Here is a 25,998-nt window from a genome sequence, read left to right as displayed (position 1 = left end):
ACATCTTACCTGTATGGGAGATACAGCTACTAGGTTGGAATCAGATTTGGACAGAGACTTGGACAACTGCAAGTCCAAAACACTGCGGGGCATGGACCTCATCCTCCCCAGGGTGCAAGCCCTCTCTTCGTAGCCAGCACCCAATGAACTGCCCTTGGGCACACCTCCTGTCTGGATCCCCCGTAACTCTGGAACTTTCCCGTTCTGACCAGGGGAGTTGGAGGGTGGGTGGCCCAGTGAAGACCAGCCACAAGGTTGAGCTGCTTGCTCACAGTTCCTGGTTTGGGCCTGGTCCTGGTTGACCCTAGTGTGGAAGATAGTCCGGTATACCACCTGTGGCTTCTGGGGGTCGTTGGCGGTCCTCTGAGGTGATGACTCGCTCCCCGTCCTGGGGAAGATCTGAGTGGGTCCTCCTCCTATTACGATGCTGAACTCCGGGGTCTGCAACAAGCTGCTCTGGACATCCGTAGAGGCATATTTTCGGGGTTTGGGGCTGTAGAGATGGTAAGGCGTATCAGGGGTTTCACAAGCTGGGGAAGATCCATGAAGCAGGCCTGCAAACTCCTCTGGAATGTGGCTCTTTCTGCGCTCCTCCAACAAAGCGTTGGATGTGAAGGAAGAGCAGAGCGGAGTAGGAGGAGACGGGTCACGCTGGTACGGCCCGTCGTCTACACAGAGGACACACACAAACCCAAAAACATTGACTGATTAGGATCAAATCATGGTGATTTGCATAAAATGGTCCCATCACAACAATGATACACACTAATGAATTTACTCTGCAAGGAGAGAGAGACATTTATACTCACTGCAAAAACAAATCACAATATTTAAAAGTGTAGAGCAAAATGCTTAGCACAAAACAGAACAGAGAGAGAGGAAAGCAATGGGGCTTAAAAATAAGAAACAACAAAAGCTGCAAATTGGAAGATAAGAACGAGGTAATACATATTCTGTTTCCCTGCTGCAAAGCGGTTTGTTCCTCCATGGAAAAATGAAAGAACTCCTGACTTGGACTTTACACCTCTGCTCCACTAACTGCTGGTTACAAAACTGTGTGTTTGGGTGTCTGAACTTGTGCATGTATGCATGAACTCATCGGGGCAGACGTTCTTATACCATTGACTGGGTTTAATTTTTTGAGGGGATGCTTTCAGAGGCCCACTCACTGTCTGTGTGCAGTGGGGTGAAAGAGAAACCACTGAAAGCTTCTTTTGATTCTCTGGATATAAGTGTTTGTGTAAGATGCGCGCGCACGTGTGTGTGTGTGTGTGTGTGTGTGTGTGTGTGTGTGTGTGTGTGTGTGCGTGCGCACGCACGCTTAGCTACTCGCCTGTCAGTTTGTGTATGCACATCTGCAAACAAGTTACACCTCAGGTCACACCAATTGTACTGCATTTTTAAAAGATGTACTCCTCATGATACAAGATGCAAAATAAGAGGCGCATTATGCATTATTATTCTTCCATGATTATTTATTTCGCTTCACCAGAGCAGTGCCGTCACACTCAAAATTATATAGATAAATCTCCAGGTTGTAGCTGAGCTCCTCCGGGGAGCAGCCCTGCTGTTCTTTACTTAGTAGTTTCATAAATAAAGTGTCTTATACGCTGTGACTAAAACTGAATGCCAAATGTATTGAGTTAGAATTATTAGTAGAGGTGTGAACTAAGCATGAGAGACAGAAATTCAGCTAGGTAGGCAGGTGGAAGGAATCATACAGAATGAATCACAGAGAGGTAGCAAAGAGTGAAGCACAGATGGCTGCTCTAATCATCATTTTTATATTACTAATAGGTGAAATGACTACTGTACGTATAATGTGAAAGTTTGTAGTGAGGAATTCACACAGAATTATCCCCCGTTTAGTTTTTACAGCCCACAACTTTTGGCTCAGTCTCACAGCTCTCATCATCATCTTTTCCTGATGCAGCAAAAGTAGCTCTGATAAACCCACTTCCCAACACCAGACAGACAGATTACTAAAGATAGCAGCTAGCTAGTGTACATAGTGGAGCATTTAGCAGCTAAAGAGCCAGATATTTCCCTTGTGAGTTGGTGAAGACCGACCAAGTGGACATAAACACGACTTCAAAGCTAATGTTGCTTTATGTCTGCTAACTGTTCGCTAACACATTAAACATATCAATGTCAGTACATTTATTGCACTGCCCCTAAGTGGCCCAAAGAAACAAAAATCAAATCATGCAGGTTTAAATCATGTACACTGTTCCAGGCAACCATTGGTTTCCATTAATTTCCATTGTATGTTATCAATTAGCAGAATATTGGATCTTTTCTTCTGAAAGTTCAATTATCATTGCATGGTGATACAGTTTATGAGAAGACTGATTTCAAAAGCATGACCACCTATAAACATAACTGACAAAAATAAAATCTTGCTGTGTACTTACTACAGAAGTTAAGCTACTTTCAAAAGTGCCTACATTTTCACCCTGAACAGGATTGAATGGAAACAAATGAATGTGTGGAAAAGTATAAAAAACAAATTCACACATACAACACAACACGTTTAGCACTAATTTGAAGTGTAACGAACCGCTGGAATGGTCTTTAATGTCAGCAGGTAACAATTACATGTCCCTGATCTGCCCAAACCCAAACACACGTCTGAAACCTACAAAAGGCTTCAATGGATCTGATGTTGTTTTCAACTCACCTGCTTATTAAACTACAATACAACATAATATTCAGCCTTGTCACTTTCCATTCTATAAATAGCTGAAAAGAAAACTTTGCGTTTGTGTGTCAAACCCAGATATCTCTTTCTCTGTTCCCTGTCACTGTGTGTTAAAGGGGTGATAGAATGCAAAACCGATTTTACGTTATATATGTCGTTATTCATAGTTGAATAACGACAGTTCGGGGGGTAAATAGGACATACATAGAAGCTCAAAATCCCATTGACACCCCTTTACTATGAAAATCTCATATTTTGAAACTGCCGCTGAAAACGGGCGATTCTCAACAAAGCTGGAAGTTGACATCAACCTCCCAAAAACCGGAACCTTTGTCAGCCCATGGGTGTATTAAGAGAACAGTCACGCCCCAACATTTACATAGGCTACACAACTGACCTGAGATCAGGTAGTCTTCTGAATCTAGCTAGGTCACGCAGATCTCTGCTATTAAATTACAAAATTCACTTCTGAAACTTTTTTATGCGAGAAATCAACTATGTAAAGCTCAAATATGGGCCGCTTTACGAAAATGGATGGCTAATTGGAAATTTTGTCCGACTGTGTGTCGGAGTTCAGCGCCGGTGCTGCCTGTGTAGCTGCCTCACCGCCCGGCCTGCCTTCCTTCACAGACCCCGGCCTGCTGTGAGGTACTTGGAGCTGCGTCACAACTGGCAGCCCACAGCACTCCATACCCGCGCAAAGTCACCATCTCTTGGGCTAATGACAACCAAATGCCCCTGCCCTGACAGAGCTCCAGGGCCTGCAAGTCTCCTCTTCCTGCTAGCTAAATGCCCGGTGTATGTGAGTGAGAGCGCGGTCAGCGAGCTTGTTACGCCAGCAATCTCTTACCACGGGTTTCAGTTAATCTTTTAATGTGTGTAATTATAATGAGTTGAGTTATTTAAACAAACGATTGGGGAAATAAACGCCACTTGTCCGCGAGTCTCATTAACCAATGTTACATACCCCATTAGGAGACCTTAAGGAACAGTGTAAAATACCCTATATAATCATTCTATCACCCCTTTAAGATTTTGTACAAGGCCATGTAAACAATCTCAGCACTGATAAGCAACACACACACACACACACACACACACACACACACACACACACACACACACACACACACACACACACACACACACACACACACACACACACACACACACACAGTCTCTGCTAGCACTTCATGACTGTCCTGGGTATACAGCCACGTTTCTATATGAAACAATTACATAATGTGAGCCAAGAAAGAAAATCCCTCAAGTCACTTGGCTGGTTTTCCTGAGAAAACCCCACAAAGTGAATAACTCGAATCATATGAAAATTAAAACAGCAATGCTCGAGCTCCTCTCATCGTGGCAGAATAAAGGTAGGAGAAAGTGAAAAAATATTAACGTCAGTACTCAAATGGAGAGCAATTTCATATCATTTGGAATGTGAAGGTTCCATTTTGCTCCACCTTAACTGTACTGTGTGCTGTGTTTAAAAGTACGAAACACCCATTAATAGTCTTCAGGTAATGACTCATCCTCGAGAGGACAGAGTGAAACTATCATTATTTCCTATACAAGCTGAAAGCTCTTTAGTTATGACTAATCCTCAACATTTCACAGGATGACAGGAACTAAGTGGCTAAAAGATCAGCATAAATACACAGTGAGTGGACCGGTCTTCAGAGCTTAACATTTTTTGTTGTTTTTTTGCCTACGGTACATTGTCTTCTAAGTGATTGGTACAATTTGACCATCAATCAATAGCACTGACCATTGACAGTATGTCAGTGAATACATGTTTGTGAGTCATTACATTTTACCTGGTAAGACAGCAGTTGGTCTACTGTTAATTATATTAGACTTACTATGAAAAATGTACACTTCATTTGGGGTAAGATTAATAACACAAGGAGCATTTTTGGAAACAATCAGAGCTTGGAACTGTAGATGGGATTAACACAAACAATTCCTACATGACTGCACCATGAATGCATCAATTAGTGACTGTGTGTGTTTCTTTCAGCCCTTCTATGCATTTCTTTATCACTCATCATCGTTCTTTTTTTTTAGATGATGAACTGTTGGCAACAGGTGAGCCTGTTGGTCACTATGGCAACAGAGAGCCACAGCAACGGCATCTCTCCCAGTTTTTGGGGTAGGCTTTCAGGAGCGCAAAGGAAAAGTGTACAACTGATGAACACAGCAATAAAATCAGCAGGTGTGTGTGTTTGTCTAGACGGAAAAAAATAGCAGAGGTAGAGCTGGCATATCTGCGAGTGCAAAAGTAAAAGGTTTGATGATAGGGCAGAAGGAAAAGTTACATGCAAGATTTTCTGTAAGTTTTCTGAAAAAGAAAGGTATAGATATATAGAAATAAACCTTAAATAAACCCAACATTAGTTGAGCTGATGAGAATATTGGTGTACTAACTATTGGAAACCAAATTATAGAAAGGATAACACTGGAGAAGCCTAATTTGGCTCGACACAGGCAGGAAACTCTAGTTTCTCTTCTTCTTCCCCTGTGAACAATCAATAGTCTTGCTCTGTGTGTTGTTTTAACTTTACTTCTTATCCATTCCTGAGCCTTAAGATCCCTCTGCAGCTTCGCCTCACTGACTGTCCTCTGTGTATGTGTGTATGTGTCTTTCTTACCTGGGCATCCAAAGCAAGTATCAAACTACGGAACACTCAGACTGTCTGTACTGTAGACATTCATACTATAGTAACTCGTCACCCTGCTTCTGCTGAAATGCAGCAAACGTCTAAGAATCAGATGACGAAACAACAGCTGCATCACTCTACATACCTGCATTTTTATTGCAAAACTAGTATGCAAACACACACAAGTTGTGGCATGCAGCAGCTCAGCCCAGAAACTGATTGGTATTTGGAAAACTGGTGTTCATCTCAAGACAAACAACCGCAGTAATATGTGTGTTTGTGCAACAAATAAAGACAAGTGTGTCTCAATATGACTCATCTATGTACAAACTAACTATTAGTTAAGGATCAATAATTTTCTATCTTTGTATTATCACAAAATGGCACCCAATAACTTATTGATTGACTGACTGATGCGATGACGTGTGTGACATCACTTCCTCAAGTTGATATACTGTGAGAGGCAAAACCTTTAGCTGTGTACATTGTCCCCACCACCCACCTATCAGTGAAGCACAGACAGAGGAGAAGAGAGTGGGTGTGAGAGAAATAGATCTGAAATTGAGCTTTTATTAAATGTACCTAAACACATTATTTATAGATGAAAATGCTTAATAATATATCTCTCCTGGGGTGTCAAACGGTTTAAGATGCATACAGTAGCACACTGCATTCTAATTCTAAGTAGGTTTAGCAAGTATGTAGTAGACTGGACACTGGAAAAGTGAGTATAGTCAGTACGTTTACTGGATCTGCCTGGTTTTTGAGTGGACTGGTGATGGACACTACAGTATTGTCGCACAATGCATACACAAAGGCTCACAGCTGCGAAGCATTAGATGCATTATTTGCAGGTGATGAGACAAAGATATTTTATTTAACAAACACTTTAAAAAGCACTTTACAATAAAAATTAACAAAAATAAGTTTTAAATCTGTGAAAGTAAATTTTGCTGTCTTTGAGTGCTGTTTAATTGGCAGTGGTAATTCCACAGTCACAGATAAATTGGCATCTGTCAGTTATATAACAACTGTATACTAATTGGAAAAACAGTATACTAGGAAGTAATTTCATTAGTGACCCAAAACAACATGTTTACGTTCAAGTGACAAAGCCCTCTAGTGGCTGTAGTAATTATGATGAGAGCAAAGGAAGAAATCTTTTTTTTGTGCCTCAACCTAACCAAACAGAATACCAGCTGAGATCAGTTGCACTGTTTTTTTAACCGGGGCAGCAGTTTTCAGATTACATTGCATAAGGGTTCTCCAATGTTTTCTCAGTTAGCCTTTTAAAAATAATATCAGATTAGTAAACAGAATGTGCCTTTGGAACACTGGGCATTTTAGGCCTTTATTTGACAGGACAGATAAAGATACAGAACCCGGGCCTGCTGCGTCGAGGAGTAACCCTCTATATATGGGCAGCAGATATTTTAACTTGTCATAGCAGGAAAAACAGAGGTGTAACTAATAACACTGACGATGGTCTGGCGTTCAGAGTGGACAAAAAGAACACTGAGGAAGAAGAGAGGTAGAGGGAGGGAGGAAGAAGAGGAAAACAGGGAAAAGGGGGAGGAGGTGAAAAGGTGAACGTTGAAATACAGGGAGAGGTAGGGAGTGGGCAGCAAAGCGAGGGAGAGAAAAACGCAAAGATAGAAAGGGTGTAGGGCAAATGAGTTATGAGAGGCAAACTAGCAACACAGCATAACTGAAAAGCTGAAGAAGGCTTGACAAATAGCAGTGAGGCTGAGGGAAAGTGAGGGGGCGGGCGCAGAGCATATAACAGTGAATGACAGGCAGAAAGAGACAGACAGAAGCAAAAGAGAGCTCGGGCAAGTGGCTAGAGAAATAAAGAGTGACAGAATGAAGGATTGAATGGCAGAGGGGGACAGGAGGGAGAGAAATTCAAGAGTGGGGTTACAGAGCTGGAGGTTATATGTCAAAATGTGAGGAAAAAGAAACTGGGAAGAGTGGAATAAGGCTTGATCTGTTGTAGTAAAGCCAGTCAATTCACACAGTAGCACAGCAGTCCACTACAAGTTGGGCTTCAACATTTTTGAAGAATTGTATCTAATAAAACCTTGTTTACTATTCATTTTCACACTTACTGAAGGTCATGAAATGATTTAAATTCCAATTAAAATAAATACGATCCCCACAAACACTATTGAATGACAGTAAATACCAAACAAAAATCTAGGTAAAAGATGTGACAAGTTGTCTCACTGCATCTTTGGGGGCTTTCACACCTTCCTCATTTAGTTCGGTTGAACCCACTAGACTTCACTTTCCCCCTTGGTGCGGCAATTGCACTCCTGTGTGCACCAAAAGCAGACCAAACAAGCGTACTGAGACCACCTTAACGAGGTGGTCTCAGTACGCTTTCAATCGAACTCCGGAGCGGTTCGTTTGAGGTGAGAACGTGATCCGACCTCAAACTGCACAAAATATGTATATCAAGTCTGAACTACAGTAAATGTCTCCTGTAGTCAGATGTCCTTTGTGATCTGCGATGCGGCAGATCATGCAAACTGTAGCAGCTTGCAATGTTTCTCTCACAGAAACAGAGTGCGGTCAAGCTTGCCGTCACCCGCATCTCCGTGGTCAAACAAGCCGCCACTAAAGATGGAGACAGACGCCGGCAGAGCAGAGCGAAGTCTCGGTGAGCAGAGCAGACGTAGTGAAACAATGTTTGATTATTTAAATGAAATAAGCTGGCTTGACCATGGAGATGGAAGAAATATGCACTAATCCAGAACAAAGGCCCTTCTTCCTGTATTTACTTTCTTGATCCCGCCCCAGACACTTCCGACCAATAAGGAGTGAACATTCTCGCGTAATGACGCAATTTGGTAGGCTTGGATTTTTCCAGATGTGAAACGAAACCGAACCAAGGGGAAGGCTCCAAGTTAACAAACTATCTTTAACTGATTCTAACCAAAGCAAACTATAGATGTGAAATTTATCCCCAGCAGATCTAGAGTTAAGGTACTGGTGGACCATTTTGGGCTCGGTCTGCGACACCCTTCGGCCCAAGATGATTCACCCTGACACAAAGCAGCCTCGGTGAAACAAAGAAAATATCATACCCTCAATCTCCTTATTCCTCCTCCCTTCACTCTCCCGTCTCCCCTGCCGCGCCCCTTTTGGGATTCACTGATAAAATAGTTGGTTAGTGCTGGCATTAAATTCACCCCACAGTAACTGCCACGTGGTCTGCCTCCACCCCAACCAAGTACATTCTGTAACACCATCTTTGCTGATAACGAAGATGCCAAAAAGAGTGAACAGCCAGTAAGGTCACCAAAGGTTTTCCTTTATCCGTCTCCCCCCACCTCCCCTCTTAGGGATATCTCTAACTATAATCAGAGATTAAGGAACTGGATGTGATGTTAGCAAGATGTGTCAGGATGAAAAACTCGACTAGACTCGACTTCTGTAACGCTGCCTTGACAGGTCTCTGTAAAAAGTCGATCAGACAGCTGCTGTTCGTCTTTACTAAGACCAGAAGGGTAAATTATATCACTCCAGTTATGGCATCTTTACACTGGCTTCTGTCAAACAATTGATTCTACCACTGCTGGTTTATAAAGCACTGAATGAGCCAAAATACATTCAGTTTATATGCACCACATATCTGGAATAAACTCACAGAAATCTTGAGATCTGCTCCAACTCCGTTCTTTTAAATCAAGGCTTAAAAGCTTTCTGTTTTCCACTGCATTTTATTAAGTTAAATTTGAGATTATTCATATATCGCACTGTGTTGTAGCTGCACTGTCATTTCTAATCTACTGTTGATTTGTATTATTCTATTTATTTTAGCTCATCTTTATCTTCTATTTTATTGAAAGGCGCTATACAGATAAACTTGCCTTTGCCTTGCCTCTCATCGTTTCCCTCATTTGTGTGAATGCAAACATAGAAACACTATAAAAACTACACACTGTCTTTCATACACTGGGATTTTTTCGTGTGTGTGTGTGTGTGTGTGTGTGTGTGTGTGTGTGTGTGTGTGTGTGTGTGTGTGTGTGTGTGTGTGTGTGTGTGTGTGTGTGTGTCAGCAGGAGGGGCTGGGAGATGATCCAAACATCTGATAGCACCGCGTTGATCGCTCCGTCTCTTGTGAGACCGCACTGACTGTTATTAAAAACTACAGAGTAATATCTGAGCTGTCAGTCATCCCAGAGATGCAAGACTGAACCCTATTTCCTAGGCTCCACTGGCATGGATAAATCATTATGAACCTCAGGCACTAAGCTAGCACTAGGGTTAGTGCTAAGCTATGCTAACAAACCCACATCAAGATGGTACTGCAGGACTCTACTGGGCTGCTGCTTGGACTCATGATAACAGGAAATCATTTTAAGTCTGTATCGTTGATTTGAGAAAGTGTTAAGGCAACAGGAAATTAAATGAAATAACATGACAGTCGTATAAGTGCTTTAGGAAATGTCAAAATCATTAGCTAAAGGCATAAAATCACTCAATTATACCAAATATGTGATGTTTAACCCTTACCAGTTCCAGTGACTATTCACATGAAATGCTTCTGCATTTGCAAATAGCACCAATTATTCTGTAAGAAACTGCAATACATCTACTTAATATCTGAAACCAATGCAAGACTTTCAGAGGCAGAATAATGGATGTAGTACAAACACTTAATTGAGGAGGTTAAGGGAAAACACATATGAAAGTCAGGTTAACAACTCTTGGTGAATGGGATTTATTGATGTATTAGAAACAGTCTACTCTTAATTCATCATTTACTGTTCAAGAATACAAGTATTTTCCACAAGATGTAGAAAATGATCACAGATATCACATACATATACACACATATACACACACACACACACACATATATATATATATATATATATAAAGAATATGCCTGAATCTCCTCCTAAATTAATTTTTCGCTGAGTAAAAATGTCTCCAGTGTATCGTGTTCTAAGATTAAACTGATTTAGAACAGCTTCATCTTTTTTTCTCAATTTGTGATAGATTGTGCATGCTGAAACTTAGCATGCTTAACTTAGAGACACCCGAGCTAGCATTACACTAACAGGTGCAAGGTTCAGTCTTAACTCTCAACTTGTAAGTATGAATGTTATGTACATAGGTTTATGTTTTGTTGTACCATTGATGTATGGGTTTGTTGTTCTTTTGATGTATTGTGAGTATGGATGTATGTATTCCAGCTTATGTAATATTCTTATGAAATAATAGACCCCAGGAAGAGTAGATTCTGTTTAAGACAGACAGAAGCTAATGGCAATCCTAATAAACAAACAAACAACCCCCCCCCCCCCCGGAGGAGGCAGAGAGAGAGATAGGGGAGGGGCCCACCTATAGATAGAATCAATAGATATTGAATTCACACTTTCATTCCAGATTTGAGTATGCAGAGTATATTGCCACAGCAACTGGCTCGTCTCTCAGGAGTGACGGCAGTCTCTCACTAGCGTCATTGAAATTCCATTTGTGTGTGTGTGTGCGAGAGAAACCGAGAGAGAAAGTGAGTAAACATGATAGGAGGTCATCACTGAATAACTGTTGGTGCGTGTGTGCGTGCATGTGTGGTGATGTACGTATGTGTTCGTAGCAGTAGTAGTATCTCAGCCCTGAGTCAGCTCAAAGCAAAATGTCATGTGTGTGAGTTCCTGCATGTGTGCAAAAAGTATGTATAGAGCATGTCTAGTCATTTTGCTCTGGTTTTGTTTATTGACAACAAATAATATATTCATGAAATGCAACACATTAGACTTTGTCAGGGACAGAACGTCCTGAAGTCATTTCCATCATTGTCATAGGTGGCAAGAAAAACGGACCACTACATAATAATAAAGTGCAGCTTTTTAGAGCTGTAAAGTCTCAGCACTATAAAGCTGCACTTTATTCTGTCCAAACAGGGACTATATTCTCCTCGTCACGACTAATAAATGTGATCAACAGCAGCATGAGTTTTTCTCTGCTAATTCGGTTAGTTGCCATTTTGTTATTTTGAACCAAGTCTGTGCCTCTGTGTGAGCCTCTTTTGTGTTCAGAGCTTCCAAACATGACTCACCATCACCTACAGCAATGCTAGCGGCTCTGTAAGGCTGTACTAAGCCACAGCAAATCTTTGAGGTAAATGCTACCATCAGCATGCTTACATGTTCACAATGACAACATGCTGATGTTACGCTTTTAAAATATTTATCATGTTCACCATTGTAACAAAGCATGTGGGGGTGGCGACACATTTGACCACGGTAGAACAGCGGGGAAAATTCCTGTCATTTAATGTAAGAGGAGAGCAAATCTACAGACAGCACTGCTGCTTTTCTGCTTCATGCAAAATGTAAGGAAAACAAGAAGGAAACCGTACAAATTGCGCATGCTTGTTCTGTCAAGCTATGATTATAATTCAGTTTGTGAATGGACAATATCAGTGGCCACTAATAGCAGGTTGTTTTCATTAAGCTTTATTCTTTGTGGCATGGACACATAAAAGCGAATGGCTTCAAATGTGATTATGTATAACAAAGACCAAAGGATAGAGCTAAGGTGTCAATTGGATGGAAAATCAATCAGTGTGTTTGCGTGTGTGTGTGTGTATCACATTAATGCTGCAAACAAAGGCACTGCTGACTTTATGTATGACTTAATGATCAAGAACAGCAGGCTGCTAGACCCACTGTGTATTTGTGCAGAAGAAGGTGCTTGCAGTTGTGATTTTGTGTCAAGGTACAAGTGGAGCGTGTGATATTTGAGAACAAAAGATTCATTCAGACACCGGAGGTTTAATGAACTTAACTCTTTCAAGTAAACACACGGCCAGCGGCGCACTCACACACATACAAAGCACTTGATCGCTTTGCCATTTACGGCTCATTAACCGCAAGAGCTCATCGATCACTCAGCCCTTTTGTGGCCGTTCCCATTATGAAGAGAGTATGTAGTCATATTTTTTTCAGTTGGCCATTTTTCACAGCTGACCAAGACAACAGTAATTTTCTTACGGTAATTTTGAAGCGAAAGTCTAGAAACTGGCTTATATGTCAGAAAACACATAGAAATCGAAGCATTTTATATGTAGATCAAAGAACATTACAGTAGCAGCACACACGAGAAGATGCTACAGTTGTGGCTAACGTTAGCAAACAGTTGCCTATTTACACATCGAGCAGAGACGGAACAACATTAGCATTCATTTGGAGCTGTGTTTCAGGCTACTCTGAACTCTTTAGCAGCTAAATGCTTCACCTTGTTCACCAGCTAGCCACAAACTTAGTCTGTCTGCCATTTGGTGCTGAGCAGGTAGCGTACAGTTAGTTTATTGGAGTTTTTTCCCTGAAAACAGCTGCCTGATGCTTCGAGAACCAACTCTATGAGAGCGAAAGAAAACATTAAAGTTTTAGTCTGTAAAACCCAAACATTCGCTGGAAAAAGCTATGTTTTTTTTTAAAAGGTTTATTTAGATAGGGACAGATTAAAAAAAAAACTTCAACAGTCATCTGATGTATGTATCATAGTGTTTTTAGCTGATGCAAATTCTCAACACTTGTCCCTAGTAGGGCTTTTGGTTACAAATAAAAATACAGATTTACATTATTATTAAAAATACATTAAAGATGAAATAAAAAGAAATGAAATGAAATGAAAATGGAAGGAAAGTATACAATGAGAGCACAATGTAAAAACTAAATAGAGCAAGATTGTTCCCGAATTAGCCACAATTTGTTTTTGTTTTTAAAAGTGGCTAATTTTGGGATACATTTCAAGTGGTCTGGCAGAAAGTCCCATAATTTTGCCCCTTTTACTGAAAATGCAGTTTGGGCAAATGATGTTCTACGGAAAGGGATGCTACAATTGCCTTTTAACGCTGCTCAGGTGATGGTTCTGGTACCACTTTTGATTCACGGTTTTATTATTGTTTTGCAAAGGGGAAGGGGAGCAGGGTTATTTAGGCATTTGAAGACCAATTTAACAAAATGCAGGGAGATAAAATTAGCAAAGCTTAAAATCTTATGTGTAAGTAAGTAACTCTGTGGGTTAATCACTACCAGCAACCGCTGTCACATTACATGTAGTCAACTGACCAACTGTTTATATATAAAATAATGATGAGTAAAGCTTTAGATGTTAGCTTGCCCAATAGTCATAACAGACAAAAACACGAGAATAAGTCCTATTATGTTTTCACATGGTGTGTATAAGAAGCTGTGAAGTATTCCAGCAACTTAAAAGCTTCCAGGTGAATAAATACAGACCTGCAGATTTGTGCCTGTTTGTAACTGACATGTCGCAAGGGGCACTGCATAATTCACAGAGGACAACTGTGTCTACAGTTGCACTGCTTTTGCATAACACTGCATTGCACTTGGCTCTCTGCACTGAAGGCACTGAGGGAAAATCTTTTCCAGCAATGTCCAACATTACATAAACCGTTGTTCCGTAGCATCAACAGCAGCACCAGTGATGGATCGGGATATAAATAGGTCTCCTTTTTATCCGACTACCCACGCAGGTTGCTGACACCTGCATACTCTGCTGCGGAGCCGGAGATTTACTGTATAAATAAATAAATGGTTGGTGTCAAAGAGCGGTTCAGGAGTTTTAGGAGGAAAATGAGAGGAATAAGAAGAAGAGATACAAACGTTGAGAGAAAGGAATGAAAACCCTTTTATGGTGTGCAGGCAAAAAAAAGTGTTCCCTTCACTTTCTTGTCCTCATTTCTCAATCCAACCCCCTGATATCTCCCATTTCATTCTTTCCATTTTCCTGATTTTCGTTCATCACCCCCCCTCCTCCCGATGCAACATTAGACTCTCATTCTCTCTCCCTCACCCACTCTCTTTTTCACTGGCATCCTTTGAATTCTGTGACTCTTTGCCTTCTGTACCCACATACATATATACTCCCTCTTCTCTCTCTTTTTCTCTTTCTCTCTCTGTAAGCCACTTGTTACCATGGAAACCCCACAATAGGCCCTATAAAGCTAATAAGTAGAGAGAGCATGAGCAGAGTAGCAGAAAAAGAAGGGAGGACGGGGGGAAAAAATAGAGAAAAATATTATTGGAAAAATAAATGGGTGCCAATCTATTCCTGGTGTAAGAGCTCCCAGCGAGGAGAGATACATTGAGAAAGTCAGAGAGAGAGAAACATGTACACAGGTTATTATTCTTAATGTAAATGTACTTTTAACCTGTTTGGACAGAACTGTTACAGTAAACCATTCGACAGCAGAAATTCAAATTAAATTCTTAAAAAATCAACAGAGAAGATGAGGAAAGGACAATCTTGCCTCCAGTGCCTCAAGATGCAATATGTTTGCGTCAACACAGCCATATTTTTCTCAAGCAAATGTTACGGGAACTTTTCAAATGTTGAAAATAAATAATATACAAGTAGAGTGTTGTGGTTAAGTTGAAAGCAAAATCCCAAAAATACTGTTGTTACTGTCAGGTAAGGGTTGTCGCAGTTTTCCCAACTGGTCACAGCTTTCAACCTACGACGAAGACGAAGATGGACTTTGAAATAACCAGTAGCTGGCTGTACAATCAATGCAGGATCCACAGGTTTAATGCATCTGGGAGCTCATAGGGGTAACGATGTGTTATGCATTTAAGAAAGTCTGAAGCATTTTTTCAACCTTTTTGCAATTAAAATGAACTGCTGATCACTAGGAATAGGTACTGAAGACCATTATTAAAAAAGAACTGAAATACAGATATGTTTCTGGGCAGTTGGTGCTAAATATTTTAAGGAATGCAGACAATTTCAATTTGGCTCCTGTTAAAAAAAACATTTCTCTATACGTGTTCTCCACTAAAAAAATGTCTCGCTTGCAAGCATTGTGTGACTTAGTTATGGCAGAAAATTTAAAAGTTGCTGTGTGTGAAGCGCTGGTAATAATGGAACAATATTAGAACAATAGAGCATAAATTGTGAGTGCTATGGATTATTTTTGAGAAAAGCGGCTGCTGTGTCACTGTCGATGCAGTCAGTCTACTTCCCCCAAGCGAGGGGCTCTGATGCCCATTTTCAGTTCTGTACTTATCAGCATCGATTACATGCCAAAACCATCCGTAGTTATCACACCAGTCATGTGAAAACCAATCGCTAGCATCAGCATTAAAACACCTTCTTCCAAGTCATGAAATTCTTATGTATCCACAATTTTCCCATTCCACAAATGTACTTTGATAAACAGCAATATTAAACGTGTTGAAAGTAAAAACGAGGACTTTTCAACACTGTGATCAATAACTGCTTCTCAGTCTTTGTCCTCAGAAGACATCAGTCAGACATCAATGTCAGGCCCAAGACTAATTATTGTATGAACTGTAGGTTCAAGAGGGAAATAACACACACTCTTGTTGCATAAATGCCATGGCAATGCTTCAATGAGAATAGTAGATAAGGAAGTCTTATTCAGTTTTACATCTGTGTGTGCATGCACTTGTGGACTGATAATGAATGTGTTTTTCGTTCGAGGCACTACATAGATCAAAGTCTAGCTGGGCCTCTGAACTGCTCCTGGATGAAACAGACACACACACACCCACCCACCCACACACACACCCACACACACACCCACACACACACCCACAAAATGCCTCCCGCCTGGTCCACTACCCCTGCTTTGCCTCTTCTGTCTGTGCCTGATAACAGCAGGTGTGAAGGACAGTTGGACTGAAACCCAGGTGAGAGAATGACGTCTTCACGACCACATCGCCAGCGAACTATCGCCAGGGCCACCGCTTCGCCCTGACAACAATGAATCTCATCGCTATGGTAACACATGATGACACAAAGGAAATGAAGGCTGGGAGTAAACCAGTGGTTCCCAAAGTATGGCACAGGGATACTGTGGGGTCCAGTGAAGTGGAGGGGTCCTTATGGTATCCCAGGGAAGTGGAAAAAAGCTAAATTTCAACAAAATACACATTTTTTTTAATTTATTTTATAAATACTGTAATAACTGGTACTATTACCTGCCCATACACAGTGTAGACACCTTAGTGTTAAATCAATAGGAAAGATGTTTCCATACGGGGTAAAATGTTAGCAGACAGGGGTCACGGGGATAAACGTTAGGTTATTTTAGGGATCATGATGTTGATGTCTGTATGTTCATATACAATCACATTAAAAAGTGCATGTGAATACTAACCATATTTGTATTATTTAGTATTTATGTTCCTTTTTTATTATGTGAACATAAATATAAGAGTACTGACATGTGTGTATATGCAGATTTAAGACAAAGCTGCCCTCGTTATGAGATTCTTACGAGAAAACACCACATTCATTACATTGAATATTCCTTTTGGAAGAGACATTTTTAAACTCAGCGGGAGATGTCATTAGAGGAAACTAACAGTGTTTCATCTGGTCTGACAGTAACAGGGACTCCCAGCAGGCCTAATAGAACATCTTTTGCTGATGTCTTGGAGCCTAGTTTTTAAGATATCCGGTAGAGTCTTCCCCTGAAAGTGCTTGTTTGCATCCTAATTTCCAGTAAAACACAATTGGGATTAATATACCAGTTATGAAAGGTTTTCACCTCAAAAAACCTTTGAAAAGTCCTAAAGGCTAGCAATTCTCCAGCTCGCCAGCTAAAGTTGTTCGAGTAGGCACTACGACACTTATAGGGCCACCAACAGCTATTTATATGCACTTGGCTTTGGCACTTTCGGAGTTACAAGGCCTTTACTCAACACTGAAGTTCTCTTCATGGCCTGATACAGCCTGGCAAACACACCAGTAGATCTATCATTAATAAGTCATGTTGTGCGGCTAAACATTTGTCATACCCACATGACTTTATCTAAAGGTCAAAACCCTATGTAGAATTATTGAGTGCTTGCTGACAACGCTGTAGGCTGAAATGTACAAAAATGTACTCTGAATTGACAAAATCTTCCAAATAATTTCTGGAACTAGTATATTTTTGGTCAGTTTCAGCATATTCTGAATCATATATTTAAATCCCCTTAAGCTTTGGCTACATTGAACGCGTTAACGTATGCAGACGTTTGCGGAGCGTATGTCCCACGGAATGTATCTTTTAACTGGCTATACCCGCTGCGCACAAACGGCGTAGGATTGTGTAAGTCACAAAAGAAATATAGATACTTTATGATCCATTTCTGTGTAAAAGGGCCACACACACCTCGCGTAAAAAATATAAATTGAAGACGGTCCTATTTTTACGCTTTTAGAGCGGATCTACGCAGAGCATATGCACCACTACGCGCTGCCCTCGTGTCCGATGTAGCCAGTTTCATTGATTATAATGGAAGCGTAGTTTTGGAACGTCCGCTCCGCTTACGTTATGCGTACAATGTAGCCAGCCCGTTAGACAGAAATCATGGAACGTTCATGGTGTGCCCTTCACTTCTTCCACAGTCCGACTGAGTCCTGCAGTTCTTTCTAAGATCAGTTGTTAGCCTCTAAGGTGTTTGTCTCTAGGCTCTGGTCTCATGACAGGAGTCGAAATATGATTTAAATTTCCTGGTACTCAGGGCAAAAGGGTAAAAGTTTGATTTGGTTTGCAGGCTGAAAGGGTTGCAGAGCTGCACTAAGGCAACTACCGAATAAAAAAGGAGGCTTCAACTCCAAGACTTAAGAAAGATGGCCTCAGCAGTGTTATTATAGTCAACTAAGAAGCTAAGAAATGAATGCATCACAAGGCCAAAGGTACAGTGTTATACAGACATTAAATATATTGACCATCAGAGTGAGTGCAATAACACATGCATTATTGATGCCATAACTGAACGGGGCTAAAATAACCCAACCACTCACTAAGTCACTAGCTGGCAAATATAGATGTGGAAAGTCTGTGACAACAATCATAAAGTATTTGATTTAACTGCTTTGCTTGGTGTCTATGCAGCAGCCAGTCAAGAGACCTCACAGAGTATCAAGAGTTTTCATATTGGGATATTCCCCTTGAGGGGATATTTGTGTTTTTGCTGATTCTCGTCCTCAGTGAGATGAGAGGTCAGGCAGGAGTGTATTTCAGCAGACGCTCACTCTCACTTCTGGCTGAGAGACAGCCTTTAACATTAGTCACTCTTCCATTCTTGTGACCGTTTCATGAGTCTTACCTGTGAGTGGACAGTCGTCGTTGGAGCCTGCAGAGTCCTCCTGATTAGGGCTGAGTGGGGGGCTGGCAGGGGGGCTGGTGCTGAAGCTGGCGTAGCCCAAGGATGAGCTCACCTCACTGGGCTCACAGCTGCGGTTGACCGGCCTCTGGACGTCCAGGGACGAAGACAGAGAGGTGCGCTGCTTGGGCTGGATACAAGACAGGAGGACGAGCAGGACAACAGTTAGAAAGATGAAAACCTTTATACTGTTTTTGGAGTGCTAAACTACTATATTCTGTCCTGTGAAACTGGCCGTATTTTGGGTTTATCCATTTTTGTTCTTTGCTTTTCCTTTTAAGTAATTAACTTTATTTTACACATTAACAGTCACTGCTTTGGCTGCTTTATAAGTGTTTCATAGGCACAGAATGTTGGCTTCCAATCTGAAATACACAAAATAAACCTTAACCTGCCAATTAAACACTTCCTGTGAGAAATGATGGTGCTCTCTCTTTCTACATGCTTGGCACCATTTAAATCTGATATTGCTTTATTCTATTATGATAAATGCTCATTATTCCTATTTCATATTTTGTTATTCTTGTTTTAATATGACCGATTTCTTTGTTTTATAGATCCATTTTTTTTAAATGTAATAGACTCGTAAATTCATTCTGACACCTGAACACGTGTGTGATGTAATAAGATATAGATTTCAACAGAGTGTATATAATGTAAAATTAAAATGCAAGTATAAAAAATAGAGAGAGGGACAGAGGAAATAGAGAGAGAAAGTCATAATGATTGCTTTGCTTACAGCAAGTGAAATAGTGAGACACAGTGTGAGAGAAAGCAAGGCAGAGGACAACTGAAACTGTAGACTGGCATCTCTAAACACATCTAGACTTACATAATGAGGCATTTGCAGCTCTAAACAACCTGCAGTCAAAACAGTGCGTGCGTGCGTGCGTGCGTGCGTGCGTGCGTGCGTGCGTGCGTGCGTGCGGTGTTTACAAGTCGTGGGAGGATGTAGGCGAAGTGAATCAATAAAGTGAGACAGACACATGTCAGGACAACCTTCATGAGACCTTCACTGTCTTGTATGTCACTCAAGGCACAAAAACTGAAGCCTGAGGGAGAAAGAGATGGGGGAGAGGTTATAAAAGGAAATGAAAGTAGAGGAGGAGAGAACACTCTTTTCCATGCACCGTGCACTCACATCGTGCTTTGAAGAGTCTTCAGATCGACTGAACTAAATTGAGATGAAAAACAAAAGCAAAACAAGAGCAGGGAAATAGGTTGAACAAGGGAAGGCCATGAACAATAAAAGAGAATTGGACAGGGAGAAAGGAAAAACAGTGGGTGGAAAGGTGGAAAGCACTGATGAAAGAAAAGGAAAGGACAATAAACAGAAGAAAGAAATGATGGTGGGGTAAACTTTTAGGTGAATGATGTTAGGCAAGAAGGAATTAAGGAAAAGAAGACAGAAAGACACGGTCACAATAAAAAAGTCAGAGTAAGCATAATTTAGGATGAAAGGAGGTAGAGAGGGAAGGAGCAAATAAAGGACAGAGGAGGAAAAACAAGGAAGACATGGTTAGCATTACAAGGAAGAAAGGAACAAATATTTCTATTTTCTTATAGTATTGCAGCGGTAATTTTGCGATGGCTAGGGTGACCAGACGTCCCGGTTTGACCGGGACAGTCACGATTTTAAGTAGCTTGTCCCGAATCCCGACAAAAGCCTGTCGGGACGCTAAAATGTCCCGGTTTACACCAACCACTATGAAACTGTCCCGGTTAAAAGGTTAAAATGCTGAGTCTGCCGCTAAAGCTATGAGCTAAAAGACACAAACTAGCTAGCACTTGGTCACTGCTGTTGTCGGAAAAAAAACAACACAGACGTGAATAAAGGTTGCGTTTACTTAAAACTGGTAAAACTCGTGGTGCATTCACAGTTATTGTAAAATACCCTTTTCTCATCTGTTTTTGTCATTTAACAGCAATTTACTGGTGAAAAGTTATTGTTAAAAGTGATTATTACATTTTTAATAAATAATTTAAATCCCCCCTTTTTTGTGCTGATCCGAAAATTTATCCGATTTGTGACTCATAACCGTTCCAACTGTGAGTTTTGTGATCTGGTGCACCCCTATACAAAACGATTCCAAATAATCAAAGTGATGTAAGGCAAAACAGGTTATTGAACTCATGTCAATTCGTGATGATTCATAATATATAAAGGAATGAAGTAATGCACAAATCATGAATTAATTCATGCATTAATTCATAATTCATGTACCCTTCCCGTAAAGTGTTACCATAACTTTAGTTCAAGCCTGTGGCAGCAGTTCCAAATAATTTGTTTAGTGCCATGCAATGAAAAATACCTTTTCACGAGTTCAGTGGGTGCATTTTCCAAAAGAATGCTTTAATTCTGAAAAATAAAGTTGGTCCCCCACGAAACTCACGCAATGTCTTTTAATATTATTTCTTAAATATGTAAGCTACATACCAAGAAAATTCATGAATATTAACTGAGATACCCCATTATGTTGTGAGCAGTAGGCCTACGTGTGCTGTTGGCAAAACTGTGTCTAATCTGTCTGTGTCTATGTCTGACCTGGGCTGGCACATGTTCACGTTAAAAAGCGTGTGCGTGCACGAGCACTACGGTCACGCGCAAAGTGTCACGGTTTTAGTTCTGGGAAATCTGCTCACCCTAGCTATGGCTCATGTCACACTTGTTACCACAACACACGTTGCATGTTGTTAGCTGGTAATGTGTTAAATTGAAAGGAATTATGTCACTTGACTTCTTCCTCGTCGCTCTTACCTGACTAGCGCTAGCTTGTTAGCTTGGTTAGCTTGGTTAGCAAGGTGACTAGCGCTAGCTAGTTAGCAAGGTGCAACTGAATGTTGAACAAGACAGTTTTAGGAGACCAAAATGTTACAATTAATTTTGTGTTAGAAAAATTGTGATTTACATACTTTTTCTCTTATTATTAAACTGCATATAATATTATACTGATTACTCTCAAGAAGACGACATCAACTAGCCATTGCGTCGATGACTGACAAGATAACAGCTGACGACATCAACTCTGTATTATGATTGTATAAATAAGCTACTGTTTGAGACTTACGTTAGTCACTTTCTGTACTTATGCTGTGAGTGCTGTAAACTGACTCTACTTGCAAGTAAAAACTAACTTTATTATATCTTCAGTGGTTTCTGTCTATTCTTGATAATGTAAATATTTTAACATTTTGATAAAAGGTAAAACCACTGTGAAAGGGTCCAAGTTCTTAGACAAAAAACCCCCGAAAACAAGTTAATGGCGATTTAAATGTCAAAATGCCACAGATACACATTGCTTAGCCTATCCTGTTGCTACTACAGCGACCTGTCAATTACATAGTAGCCATGCCCTAAAGAATACCCTGCTTTATCGTCTATTTTATTTTCAACTAGTGCAGTGCCCGTTCAAAACGGGACGATTGCTTGGCCTGTGGTATTTTCCCCCAAAATTACTTACAGAAGGACCCCAAAACACTTAATATGCAACTCCACAGTAAACTACTGACTTACTGTGTACTTCTACTTCAGAGGAAAAAATTGTACTACTACATTTACCTGACAGAGAAATTTTACTGGTTATGATGCAGATTAAGATTTTACTACAAAATATCAAATTTAAAATGTGATGTATTTTTAACATCCATTAAACTATTCAGTATTAGAGTTGAAAGCTCTAAAGTAAATGTAAGTAAATTGTGCTGATAATGCCTCTCTTCACTTGAAATAAACATTTGAATGCAGGACTTCTTTATCTGTATACAACCTTGCATACAATTAATGTAAAAACAGAATGCTGTGGAAGTAACTTTCATTATTAAAAAGGGAAAAATATTAAACGATTAGTTCTAAAATTAGTTAATTTTGGAAAATATGCTTATTTAATTTCTTGCTGAAAGAAGCTTTATCTATCTATCTATCTATCTATCTATCTATCTATCTATCTATCTATCTATCTATCTATCTATCTATGTGTGTGTGTGTGTGTGTGTGTGTGTGTGTGTGTGTGTGTGTGTGTGTGTGTGTGTGCGCCAATAAATATGAAGCTACTGACTATAAGCTAAGCACAAAGACTGGAAAAAGGGTGGAAACAGCTAACCTGGCACAGTCACTGCTCCTGGCCAAGAATAGTGAGCTTTAGAGGTGGTAGTAGTTGCATTTTGTTCTAAGCTAACCGGGTGCTCATATTTAACACCACTCAAGGCCAAATATTCCAGAGTATGAAATGAAGAGCTAAGAGATGGTTAGTATTCTGTTTATTTCTTCCTCATTTGTGTTTGTGTGGTTTTCCACATGGAGAAATCCAGTATATATGAGGCACAGAGACTAAAGTCCCAAACTAAGCAGCTTCAACAGACCAGAATGCAGCACAGCACTGTGGAGAGTTGGTCCGTGGGGAATAACACCACAGCCGCAGTGTCCCGCAGAGACCAGGGATGTTTAAAGGACCAATGCATCAACCAAACAAAATCACAACAGCCCAGACAGGCAACCAGAAATAGGATGATGATGTATGAGCCCAACAGGGAGTCACCCTCACTGGGCCAGGGAACATTACACAAGCTTGCTGTCAGAAACGTGTATTTTTTTGTTATTCTCTTTTTAGTTGGATGTCATGGTGCGAAAGAAATACAAATAAAACAAAATCCTTTTATGTTTTATGACCGCTTTGTAATCAAAAGCATTGATGGCCTATGGTGAAGAAACAAAGTCAAACATACTGATATTAAACTACATAAATCAAACCATGAGCCCGCATGGAAACAGAACCCACAATAAATTAGATGAACCCAGAATGATGGAACTGCTGTAATATGAATCTGTGGTATTTCAAAATGGGAGGTTGAGGCTGTGCTTGTGTGTGTCTTTTTTTGAAAGATATCTAATGTTTAATGAGTTTAATGGCAACTTCTTCTATTCATCCTTTAAGCATCTCTTTATTCCAGCACTTATCTCTGCCTTGTCTCTGTGTACTGTATCTGGCTTCTTTCGAACAACTAAAGGCATCTTCTCTCTGGACTCGTGCTTATTAAGAGCTTGCACACGCACATAAACACACACTGACATATGCGACAAAACATACACCCACACTGCAGCTCTGGCTGAGGCTAAGCGTTAACAACGCAAACGGGCAGCAGGCTAATGAACATGTCATGGCTGATTTAAAGGGGATTAATGAGCGCGCACACACACACACACACACAAGACATTTTCCCCGCTGTAATAGCATCCCTGGGGTAAAACATGCCGTTTAACACCTCACTAATGTGTGTGTGTGTGTGTTTGTGCTAGGGTGCTAATAAATGACACACCCATTAGCTAAAAAGTGTAATTCCTCACGTGTACTTTGCTGCTAAGTTTGCTTGCATGCGTTGAAAAATGCTTATTTCTGTGTGGAACTGAGGAATTGTGTGCTAAATTGTGAATAACAGCATAATAAACTCACATAAAATGATTCAAAGATCAGATACTGTACAATTGGGTATTGGCTGTGGTCATTATTGATGAATGAAACTTCAAGAGAAGCAGAATTTACTGTGCAAACTTTAGGAGCAATGCTAAAAAAAACAATGTATGTTTATTGTACCAAAGAGTCAGGTTTATTTATTCCAAAATGTTTTCATTTAGTAAATTAGCATGAGCAGCAGACTGAAAGGTAACTATCATAATGGTTTTAATTGATATTTTCAATTGTTGAAACAAACTTCTCTTCTGTTAGCAGTAGCCATGTATTAATGAGGCTGTGTATGGAGCAATTTACATCTTTTGGAGCCAGTGTTTTTTTTACTTCTTTTAGATTCTCCCTTGTTCTGTTCTTATTCGAGTGGCTTCATACATTCACACAAAGAATAAAAAAGTGTGAAGAGCATAGCAGATGACACATCAACAGCAGAGAGGAAAAAGAGAATAGAAAATAAAAAGTAGTAAACATCCAAACCCCATCCTGTCAAGTAACAAACGTAACTGCAACTCTAAAACATACTCTACTATTCAGCTCTTGATTCTGCAAACCCCCTTTCTTTTGATACATTTTGGAGTTTCTTTTGCTAATCAAGCTTCTTTTTCATTTCTCTCCTCAGGAAACATTTTTTTTAACATTTCACTCAGGTTAGCCTTTCAGGTACTGACACACTTTTGAGACCATTTCAGTGACATTAACATATATAGTGCCCCCCTTAAAGGCTCAAACATGGTTCATGTGGCAGTGTGTGTGGCTGTGCCTTTCCAGACATACATCCTCTGTCCACTGAAGTACTGTAGAGTTACTTGCTCTCTTATTTCTCTACTTTCATCAGGAAAGCTGAATGACAATCTGACTTTAAAAAGCCTATTTCTGCTTATTTGTTAACTGTTGGAAATTAAAAAAGTAAGTAAATATCCTATTCTTACAATCTAAACAGTCTCTCAGCTTGTCATGATAAATGTGGTAGTAGAAGCACTCATAAGTAATATATTAAGTCAGTGTTATTGCCTCTGCACAGCCTGATTTAATTAAAAAGTCAAATTTAAGTCTGGTTGTTATTGTGTCATGTTACTGTGGGTTGCTGTTTGAACACTGAATCAGTATCTATCGAGGGGTCGAGTCAGGTAGCTTTTTAAATCAAAAACACTTTTCTTAACCTATCCTAATCATCAAGGCATAATTGGCCTTTTCCTTTCACATTGTTTAATTTATACTAAATCATGAAGTTCAGGAGTTTTCAGACACTTTCTGGCTTATGCGTGCTAAAATCAATTCAATATCATTGGAGGTTTTCTAGATTGCAAACTCAGAGCAAGCACTTTGTTTTTAGCTATTTTTTCCACACACCAAAAACAAATATTTTCTGATACTGTAATTGTCTTCCCTTCCATATCTGCTATCATTCAACTTGGGTTTATTTACTCCGACTGTCTTCCAGTTTTGTCCATCATCTAAAATTGTGAGAAACTCAATTTGAACAAGAAGTAATTCACCTTCTGTCAGTTATCTGTAATAAACAATAAAAGCAGTTTTCCACCAAATCTATAGTGGCACACAGTTTAAAATACAGTGCAGAGGGCCGTAAAAGCTAGCAGCTTCTTGGCTCACAACTAATGAGGTGAATGAACTGCACGATTTATTGAAATCATCAAAATGCTACATACAAATCCTTTTAATACAGGTGGAAAATACCAGGAAATAGCTAAGATGTGAAACTCCCACTGGAGAGCTTTTAGCATTACCTTTAGTCAGTTCAATTAGCGGTGTATGAACCACGTCTCTCTCTGGGGCCACAGGCGTCGTGCTGGCTTGGAAACCAATCACTACCACACACTGTATAAAGGTCTCCTAGTTGTCCCAGCAACTTTCAGGTGGAGTGCTGTAAGCCTGCAGCTATGATGAGGAATGAGCTGACGAAGATATGTGAAAGGAAAACCTTTTTTTCCTTGACCTTCTGGTCCTTCTCTCTCTTTTAGTTTCCTGCTACCCTCTTTCCTTGCCAT

At 40.2% G+C, this 25,998-nt stretch overlaps 1 protein-coding gene across 6 annotated transcripts in view; it reads right to left on the bottom strand.

Moving 5' to 3' along the window:
* anks1b (ankyrin repeat and sterile alpha motif domain containing 1B) overlaps nt 1-25,998 on the bottom strand; it is a 233,761-nt gene that overhangs the window by 61,475 nt on the left and 146,288 nt on the right. For all 6 annotated transcript variants that reach the window (XM_039791996.1, XM_039791997.1, XM_039791998.1 and 3 more), the window contains 2 exons: nt 18,474-18,660; nt 10-668 (listed from right to left, as the gene is read on the bottom strand). In XM_039791996.1, coding sequence (XP_039647930.1) covers nt 10-668; nt 18,474-18,660 — 846 coding nt within the window. The remainder of the gene's footprint in view (nt 1-9; nt 669-18,473; nt 18,661-25,998) is intronic.

The sequence above is a fragment of the Perca fluviatilis genome, chromosome 23 (assembly GCF_010015445.1).
Source record: "Perca fluviatilis chromosome 23, GENO_Pfluv_1.0, whole genome shotgun sequence".
Taxonomy (NCBI): Eukaryota; Metazoa; Chordata; class Actinopteri; order Perciformes; family Percidae; genus Perca; species Perca fluviatilis.
The sequence above is the reverse complement of the archived record's forward strand: the minus strand, read 5'-3'. Positions and strand labels throughout refer to the sequence as shown.